Source organism: Quercus lobata, chromosome 11 (genome assembly GCF_001633185.2).
Source record: "Quercus lobata isolate SW786 chromosome 11, ValleyOak3.0 Primary Assembly, whole genome shotgun sequence".
Lineage (NCBI taxonomy): Eukaryota > Viridiplantae > Streptophyta > Magnoliopsida > Fagales > Fagaceae > Quercus > Quercus lobata.
This window is the reverse complement of record NC_044914.1, coordinates 22,497,978-22,508,541: the sequence shown is the minus strand read 5'-3', so window position 1 is coordinate 22,508,541 and position 10,564 is coordinate 22,497,978. Positions and strand designations below refer to the sequence as shown.

At 35.1% G+C, this 10,564-nt stretch overlaps 1 protein-coding gene across 1 annotated transcript; it reads left to right on the top strand.

Annotated features, from left to right (window-relative positions):
- Positions 1–1,244: 1,244 nt before the first annotated feature.
- Positions 1,245–9,778, top strand: LOC115969258 (NADH:quinone reductase). Its single transcript, XM_031088864.1, has 6 exons — positions 1,245–1,704; positions 4,879–5,091; positions 5,871–5,966; positions 7,234–7,379; positions 8,795–9,014; positions 9,303–9,778. The coding sequence occupies exons 1-6, from the start codon at positions 1,570–1,572 to the stop codon at positions 9,489–9,491; spliced, it is 999 nt and encodes a 332-aa protein (XP_030944724.1). The 5' UTR covers positions 1,245–1,569; the 3' UTR covers positions 9,492–9,778.
- Positions 9,779–10,564: the final 786 nt, after the last annotated feature.

The following is a 10,564-nucleotide window of genomic DNA, read 5'->3' as shown; positions in this document are numbered from 1 at the left end:
ACAAAGGGGGGATAACTCATCAAATCCTAAAAATGGAACATTTAAATAACATTGGACTCCAAAGATTTAGGAAGACCAGATTAACAATGCTATTTCTTTACTTCTTCTTAGATTCAAGGGGAATTACTCTAGGGGTCTAGAGGGGAAGTATAGAAGAGGTACTCATTTAATACCTCAAATTTTAGGAAGACCAAGGTATGACAAGTACTCCTACTCCTTTAGAGATGTAGGGGAGTGGGATTTTGGAATGAGCATTCCACCATTTTTTATAATAGGGGAAGAGAATTCTAGAGGGAGGAGGCATTTAATTTAAAGTCAACATATGTGGGGGGTTGGTGCATTAATTTCGTGGTTGGTGAGAGTGAAGAGCAAGCAAATGGGTTAAAAATCTTGGTTTTTTCCTAAAACTTCTCATAATAGCTAGTAAAGTCCATTTCAAAAAATAATATCTTACTCGTTTCTTAATGGAACTACTTTGTTCTTGTGCTCAAATTGAAGCCTTGAATGTCATTTCACATGGAGCAAATGTCATTTCTTGGAAATAAGTTTCAGCCCAATTATTATTAATAGACCCCAAATTAACTCCTTTTTAGCATTAATACTAATAGGCCCCAATTAGATGTACTTTAGAGTTAATAGGCCTCAATTATCATTAAATCAATAATTTAAAAGAGTTATTTCACCAAAGTTTAGGTCATCATTAATGCTTTATAGTTGCCAAATTAATTAAGTGCAAAGAATCCTACCATTATTTGTAGTCTTGACCAATGAGATCATGTCATGTCATTGGTTTTAAATTGAATTCTCATGCAATCAAAATTAATTGTTTGTAATCATACATGACCAGATTCGACCACGTAGATGCATTTTAACCATTAAAACTTAATTTTTATGATATATTTTATTTTAGTGGTCCGATTGAAGCCCATGACCTATTATTCTGATCTATACTACTTGAAGACTTATTTTATATGAAAGCAACAATAGGAAATCAACAGTCAAATACAATCTTACCCTTGAGGCATGAAATTACCATTTTGCTAGTAGTTTTTTTTTTTTTTTTTTTTTTTTTTTAGAAAGAAAGTAATGACAAATAAATAGAGACAAAGAGGAAAATATTTTTAGCTAAAGGTAGGATAAACTATAAAACTTATAATAAATGTCTAAACTATAAAGTCTAAAGTACATAATTGATAGAACCATTAATGGATGTTGTGATGCGGCGTGGAGTTTCTCCCCATGTGCAACCCCACGGTCCCACCCCCACTCATTGTGAATGTAAAAACTCTAAACCAAGGACGTCTTGGCTTACGTTTACCAGGAGTCCAGGAACATCAACCAACTCATTTTAAGGATCGTGCAGAGAGAGAGAGAGAGAGAGAGAGAGTGTACAATAACACTTTTGCTTACATTGTGGAAACTTCCACAACATCCCCACACGGCACAATCCGCGGCCCCCACAATAACACTTTTTTTTTTTTTTTTTTTTAATATATATACAGTATTGGGTTTTAGCCAAATCCACCATTGGAGAGTACTTGAAAGAGAGAAAATATAGGAAGAGAAGAAATGGGTTGGAGAGGAATTTTGGGTTTTGAGTATGGTATAGTGCAGGGACCATTGGGACCTGATATTTCTTCACCAGAGCTTGTTGCTGCTGTTGCTAATGCTGGTGGACTTGGCTTCCTTCGAGCCCCTGATTGGGTATTTCTCTTTTTTCCTTTTCCTTTTCCCTTTTGACTCATGTGAGTATTGGCCAATACATAACTACATCTTTGATCATATACGAAATCTTAATCAGTCTTGTGTAGTACGGTTTTATAACGATCCAATTTGAAAATCCTATCAGACTAGTTGAACTCAGATAATCCTTGGATATTATAGGTATGATTTCTCAAAATTCTGAATTAGAGCCTAGGTAATATGTTTATAGATCATTTATATACTGTGACCAGAAAAGCCTAAAATCTTTTGTGATGATAATGGACAATGAAATTAATCTTAAGGCCTCGTTTAGTTGATAGTTTTTGTTAATTCACTTTTGCTGTTGACCTCTTATTTGATTGTGCTTATTTGTGTAGTTTTTCAATAATGTTATTTTAATTGTGATTATTTTTTAGGTTGAATTCAGTTGTTCTGTATTAATATTTCAAAGTGGTGAATCAGAATTTTTTTTTTTTTTTTTTTAATTTTTTTAATTTCAAATCTATATAAATGTGTTGGAAAATTTGTATTTTTCATGCGTGCCAAGTTCTTGTAGAAGATAACACCTTGCAAGCCGTTCTTATTAAACTTTTCTCAATGTTATGTCCAAATGATATAGTTGAAATCACTAAGACTGCATGGATTGGTTAAAAATCCTCATTTGCTTGAAAAGTCACTAGATACTTATCAGATGATGTTAAAGGCCAGTGATGCATGTGAAGCATGAGACTGGTAGATGACTAGGTTTGTAAGGTCAATAGACAGTTGGTAGGTTGGGCCAATGAGATCGGTGGACTGCAAGAAAAGGAAGCCAAAGTAATATGACACTTGAGAACATTGTAGTCAAAGTTGTGCTGGGAACTCGCCTAAGCTCTTGGGCGAGGTGAGGCACCCCTAAGGCACCTTTTAGGCTCTTGGGCAAGGTGAGGTGCTCCTAAGGTTCCTTTGAGGCTATAAGGCGAGGCATGAGGCACTTGACTTTAGAGCCTAGGTGAGCAAGGCAACCACCTTAAGCCATAAAAAAGTTGCTAAGGTGAGAGACTCAGTTTTTTTTTTGTTTTTAATTTTTAAATTTTTTATAGAAGTTTGTAAAACCTATTTTTAGATGATTAATTTAAAAATGCATGTTATAAAACCCATTGTAAGATAAATTAATGGGTTTGGTTAACCGGTGTTTTTAGGGAATTTGTTAATGGATCATTTTAGGAGAGTTTTAATATATCTTTTATGGGAAATATAAAAAGCTTTTAAAAAAATCAAATTACTTTTTTCTTTTCCCATAAAAAGTTTCTAAAAATACTTTTTAAACCAATGTCCTTAGGGCATCTATTAACTTTTCCCTAAATTAATTTACAAAATTTTGTTGTAAAACTTATTGTTTGATTAATTAATTTATAGTAGAACCTTGTTTTAAAACCTATTGTTAGAATAACTAATAGAGGCTAAACCATGTTAACCCTATTTTGAAATAACATGATGGACCTAATTTCTTCATGCAACGCATTTAATAACACTTCATTATAATGTTTCAATACACTAGGTACAAATAATTTAAGTACTATATGTATAACAAATATATTAAGATTTGTTGCCTCGCTTTATTCAGGCTAGTGCCTCTTTGTCGCCTCATGCCTCAGGTGATAGAAGGCCTTGTGCCTTGAGGTCACCTTTTGCCTTTGGCTACCTTACTTGAGAAGGAAGCATGAAAATGTGTTTGGGATTTTGTCCAAACGTTGTTTACAGCAGGGGATAAATTAAGACTAAGCTTTGTAGGAGTGAAAGCAATTTAGCATGAGAGGGAACATGTACACTATTCACACTATGGTATAGATCAAGATGAGTCCTATAGAGTGGCTAACAATGGTGGTGAGAGAGTAAACTGGGCTCTGCTATACCATGTCTGTAAAGATGAGATAGGGCTATACTATCATGTGAGGATAAGAAAATATCACAAAGAATCAAAGAGAAGAAGAAAGAGAAATAAATAAGTAATCGGTGTGTTTTGGCCTTAGAAAACTGCATCTAAGGTGGAAAACCCTAAACAGCTACATCACTCTAATTAAGTTCTCTATTTATGATAATGAAGCCATTTATATGAATTAGATAGGGCAACCCTAGACTAGCCATAGGGATATTGTGCTTCTACTATAGTTAGGATTAATTACTTGCGCTTAAATAAATTAGGATTTGATATACAAACGCGCTTGGCCCTTTATATGAATATTGATGCAAACAAATGTAACTTAAATTAAACTCTGAAGCACCTTTTTAGGACTTCTCTGTTCAGTTGGAATGTTTCATTTTTCATTATGGGCTTGGAGCACTAATCTAGCTAGCTTGCCTTGTTGATATGCTCCTTGGGGCAAAGTGGAAGACTAAACCCTTCTATGGGCAACTCACTGGTGAGTAGGAAGTCTCAAATACAAATAGAATTTGGAATAGAACAGCTAGAAGTAGAGATAGAAAAAAGGGTATTGAGTAATTTTCAATGAAGAAGTGGAGTGGGGATAGTAACTTGGGTAAGCTTGTTGAGTTGACTCGGAATAGAAACAAATAAGTTCTTTAACAGCCAACGAATTGAAAGGTGGGAATTTGAATATGTTGTTGGGAAAAAGAGGTTGAAGAAGTTTGCATTTGGGTATGCCCAAAATAGATCTAATTGGCATTTAAGAAAAGGCAAGGAGGAGACGAATCAGTTTGGAACTTTTACTTACTAGACGCTAGCAAGATCATTTGATCTTTTCTATTAACGGTATGAAATAGATACCCCTTTTACCTTAGCACATTAGCGTAAATAAACCACAAGGTGCATCTGTGTTTAATAGGCAAATCACAAGGATGACATATGTAATTTAACTTATGTCAAATATGCAATAGAAACCCCATGGAGCCATGAGCCATATGGTTCAAGGGTGTCATCCAGTTCTCCCATAGGGGATAACCTAGGTTCAAAACCCCCCTTGTAATAAAAAAATGGAAACATTGCTTACATTTTAGTGTGCATTTATTGGATTAAGAGTCCACTAAAACCTTTTTGTTCTATTCCTTTTCCAGGAAAAGATAGGTAAAACTTTTCCATTTTATTACTAGTTTGATTTATGAATGCGCTACAGTTCTAACTTTAATTGAAATTTTTAGCATACATTGTTTATCTTTCAAGTTTACCTGTTCCAGGAGTCACCAGAATACTTGCGGGAGTTAATAAGGAAAACTCGAACCTTAACTGACAAACCATTTGGGGTTGGTGTTGTTCTGGCATTTCCCCATGAGGAAAATATAAAGGCTATACTGGATGAGAAGGTAGCAGTCTTGCAAATTTCCTGGGGTGAATGTTCCAAGGAGCTTGTACTTGAAGCTCATCGTGCTGGGGTCAAGGTTGTTCCCCAAGTAAGTGTTGACTACATATTTTGATTTAGAAATTAAAAAAAGAAAAAGAAAAAAAAGAAGACATGTTATATGGGTAATATTGCGTTATTTGGCTCATTGACTTGGATGTGCATGATATTAGTGGCCCAGTGGTACTGTAGCATTTTCATTTAGTCTGACACATTGTAATCATATGAGGCACCATTAATTTTGCCTAATTGAATGTATAAAATGCATTACAGTTCAATTGTGTCAGAAAAAAGCAAAACAAAGAAAGAAAGAAAGGTTCAAAGTGAACACGTTCAACCCCAATGGGTAGTACAATCAAGTGAAGAGAATGTCTTATGAAGCAAAGATCACAAATTCAAATCTCCCATTTCTCTCCCTTAAGGCCAAATGTCACTTATAAAAAGAACACAAAGAATATATCCATACCTATTCAAAGTGGGCTGATATGTGACCATTGAAGCAAACCATGTGAAAAAATAAACATCAAAGTCCTTTCCATCATTTTACCAAAGTTTACTGGTGGCTTTGGTGTAGAATCTTGTATCTAATTTGGTTTGCATGCACTGTACAAAATCAACTATTGGCCATTGAAGGTGTTCAAAAAGTTTTGCATTAATGATAATACTCTTAAATTTTAAATGGCTCAAAGGATTCATTTATTGGGTTCTATTTGAATAACATAAAGGATTCATGTTGGGTGTTAATTCCTTCTCACAAATGCACTTATTAGACTGCAATTCCAATTGTTTTCCTTGGTGATTCTCATGAATTACATGGATTTTCTGTTGAAGATTGGGAGTGTAGAACAAGCAAAAGAAGCAATTGAGGCTGGTGTGGATGCAATTATTGTCCAAGGGCTTGAAGCAGGAGGGCATGTACTTGGGAAGGTATCAGTGATTGTTGTTTTTAGAAGTATTATTGTAATTTTATGCAATTATATATATCTGATAACTAGTTGTTTGGACCAGTAAATTATTATGCAATAACTTTTGCAAATAAGAAACTCAGAATGGGAGAAAGAAAGGAAAATATATTGTGGGTGGAGAACCTGACCTTTCAAATTATGCACAAGTTAAAGTAAAGAGAACAAGGCCCACAGGTTGAGAAAAAGTAAAAAAAAAAAAAAATGGAGAAGATAAAGGAAAATAAGATAAACAATTTATGAGTCTTCATTCTTTGAAATTCTCTTTTGGTCTTGCCAATGTTTATCAGAATATTTACCAAATTTGGCTTATTCTTATAATTATTTTCCTTAGCATTGATGTTAGACATTCATCATTTGTTCAGCATGCCTTTCCTCTTGAACATCATGTGCCTTTAAAATATAAGCTTGCTTGTAGGAATTGAAGAATTGAGGACAAAGTTTCAGTTGTATAACATAGCAAATTCATTTTTCAAAGCATTTCAAGCATTTGAAACCTTCTAAATTGTTCATAGTAGACTGATTAAATTTTACATTGGCCATCAACTTACCACAAGCCTCATTTTTATGGGCTAGGGACTGGTTGAGACTAGTTATGCTAGATGGTACTGAATGTTAGAGGTAACATATTCATAAAATGAGTGTAACTAAAAAGAAAATGTTAAGATGGATGAGTGGAAATATAAGGAAAAATAAGATTCAAATGAGATAATTCATATAAAGATAAGGGAGGTCTCTATTGATAAAAAGATGAGGGGGAGTTGCTTGAGATGGTTGGTCATGTTTAGAGGAAAGTGATTAATGCATCAATTAGAAAAAGTGAGTTGGTTCAAGTTGAGGGAATGAAAAAAGGTAGTGGAAGGCCAAAACTAACTTTAATAAACGTATTAAAAATGGACATTTTAATAAGGGAGTAACACAAAGTATAACTTTCCAGTATCTCTGGTTTACTCCCTAGGGGTGGGTCCAAAGGGCCATGCCTTGGTGAGGTTCCACGTCATAAAAAAAACAATAATTATTAGAATTGAAGTGTGATTTGAACTGTTGTCTTTACAATGGTGTCAAACTGAATTTTATAGAAGTTCCTTGTGAGTAGCATTAAATATATTTTGCATTGATGAAATTCAGTTTATGTTGATTTTACTTCTTGGTTCTATGCTGTTCAATTTATACTCGTTAAATTGAATAATTAATTATGTTTTGACACCCTTGTCTTGTTCAATTATTCTCAGGAAGGTTTGATATCATTTTTGCCAAGGGTAGTTGATCTTGTTGGTGATAAAGACATACCTGTGATCGCTTCTGGTGGTATTGTGGATGCACGTGGTTATGTTGCTGCACTGGCCCTTGGTGCTCAAGGGGTTTGCCTAGGCACCAGGTTTGGAACATTTTAATTTACTGTAAATACATTTAAAAGAACTCATTTGGTCAACCATGCAGCGGTATGTTAGCATGCATAGCATACATTTAGGTCTGGTTACACCTATGATGTGTTTAGGGAAAGCCAAGATAGATCTTTGTGTGTGGTTTTTTCCGTTTTCTTTACTCCATTTTCATTCTCCCCTCCATCCACCTATCAACACTCCATCCTTTCCCCATGGAACACCACCTTACCTAACCTTCACACCACATAACTGACATCCTACATCAGCCCACCAAGAGTTTCCAATTCCAAGATTTGTTGGAAAACATTGAAACCCAACCATATTTGGTTTAACTGTGCCTCACAAGCTTCCTTGGGTCAGTTTGCTGATTGCCAAAACTTTGTCAGCCATATATGTGCTTCACTGAACTTGCTTCTCTCTCTCACCTCAAGATGCCACCTATCTTGCCTGAAAATTGGCCTTTTCAACTGGAGATTGACCCACTTTGGTTTCACAAGTTTCCCATCCAATTGAAATAACCCTTCATCAACTAGATCAGGTGTCTGTCTGGTGGAAGCATCTTAACTGGGGTGAAGAACTTACGTAGAGAGGCCAAAGAGTTTTCTGGCCTAATCCCACCACCATCCATGGCATTTGATAATCACATGAATGTATAATTATTAGGCAAGTCCAGACTAAGTTATTCCTGGATTGTAATGCACCAAATATGTGATTTGAACTATTTAATCTTAACTCTAATCTGAATCTGGCATGTGAAATGGGACCTTAGACAAGTATGCTGCCATAAAAGAGGGATTTTTGGTTGACAGACGCAAATGTGATTATCTCATATATATGTTTGAAAAGGATATTAAAATGATGTTAATTTGTTCCATATGCTGTAATATAATTGTTAATTCTTTTGTGTGTGTGTGGTTTTGTTTTTTTTTAAAAAAAAAAAAAAAAAATCTGAAAAAGATATATATAAAGCTGTCACTAAGATGTATACACATTAATTTGGGTTTTATTACAAATAATATTCTGGGAATGCTGCTATTTGCTGTGCAGGCATGATAGAATTCTGCCTTCAAGTGCTTTACAAACAAAAAGGAATTCTTTTCATGTCCCAATGATCTCAAATATTGGACTCTTGTCCTGGAAGTTTGCTTCATAGCAGGATAACTTTTATTAAATTCATTCTATTTTTTTAACTTCGGAGAAATAGATGAGATAGTTATGGTCAAGCATTCATGGTTAACTTGATATTATTTTTCAAAAAATAAAATCATGGTTAATTTTAAGATAATGGAATCTGGACAGGGCCCATAATTCTCAACTTTATTTTACAAATCCTGACCTTATCTGTAAACGTGGACTATTTCATAATGTTGTTATAATTATAGATTGTTATATTGGAATTGTATTCCAGGTTTGTTGCAACTTTGGAAAGCTTTGCTCATCCTACATACAAGAGGAAGTTAATTGAACTTGACAAAACTGAGTACACCGATGTATTCGGCCGTGCAAGGTGGCCTGGTGCACCAGAACGTGTTCTGCAAACGCCTTTCTTCAATGATTGGAAATCCCTTCCTCCTCTTGAGAATGAACTCAATCAGCCTGTTATTGGTCGTTCAACAATACATGGTGTGGTGAGAGTCAACTTTTTCATATTTGATAACAATAGCATTTTGTAGTTTAGCCTTATTCCCTCTCCTATCTTAAAGTGTTTTTTTTTTTTTTTTTTTTTTTTTTTTTTTTTCATATTATTTGATATGATGACAATCATTTTGAGGATTTCAAGATGTGATCTTTGCAAATGCTTAATTTCTATACAAATTCATTATAAACACTGGTTTTTGTATTGAATTTATCCCAAAACTATCATGATCATTCTATTCTAGTTGTTCTGTGCTTAAACTCACTTTCTTGTTCATTAGGAAAAAGAAGTTAAACGTTTTGCCGGTACTGTTCCAAATTCGACAACCAGAGGTGATATTGAAAGCATGGCGATGTATGCTGGCGAAGGTGTGGGCCTTATCAAGGAAATATTACCTGCAGGTGAAGTTGTCCAAAGACTGGTTGAAGGAGCTCAGCATCTGATCCAGCAAAAATTGAGTGGCATATGACCCAAGGTAAAACTAGATAGCCAAATGGCTTCTAAATGTGGTTGATTTTGCAACTCGATTACTGTAGAAAAGGTCTGAATTTTGCCATATTCAGAGGCTATAGAAGAGCGGATCATTGGCAATTTGCTGTTCATACCATGTCTCTTGTTTGTGTGTGCATGCACAAATGTTTGCATCTCTGTGTAGCTTTCTCAATAAATTGTCTTGTAAGCATTTGTATCCTAATGTATGGAAATAAGTTAAAGCAATGGAGAAAATATTTAAGGAAATGGATTTTTTTTTTCTCAGTTTGGTTTACGTTATATATCTGCCTCCTCCTTCTCCATATCTTCTATTGCCTACATGGGAGAAGCTCCATAGAGTGTGAAGCCATGGAATAGATCTGCTGTTGTCAATATTTGGAATTGAAAGAGGAAGAAGGGATCTAGTGTGTGAGAGATTTTTTGGTGAGTACAAGACAGTTTTGAGACTTTTTGACTGTAATGATGTAGATGATGTTGGGATCCCTTTTTGAGGGTGGTCAAGTGTCATTCGTTGAAGAGATGGCCTTGTTAGTCCTGAACTTGTTTTTGGAGCCAAGCTCAGAACCTGAACATATATTTGGAGCTATGCTCGGAACTCACACAGAGGAGGCTTAGTGTCTATCATTGCAATTTTAAGCCTATAACAATGAAGCCCAAAATTCCGGGTTAAATTGATTATATCACAATTAAGCAATATGGCGATGGGGTGGGGTGTGGTTGGATCATGGGCTGCCCCATCCTTGTCCCGTCTCTTTTTTGAGGAGGGAAAAACTTGCGTGGGGTGAGAGTGAGGTAGGTCGGGTTTGGAGCGGGTTGGAGATGCTTTACTTATCCTATTAAAATTGATGAGATAAAGATGAAAGAAATAGAAAAAATGTAATCGTAAGAGCACCAAAAGAGAATGAGAGACTAGATGTTTTTTGAAAATGATAATGAATACACACACGAGCATTCAAGGAGATGTGTGGGAAGACAGGGCGGGATGAGCAAACCTTGTCCTTGCCTCGACATCTCTTTGAGGCTAAGAAAATTTGTGTGAAGCGGAGTAGG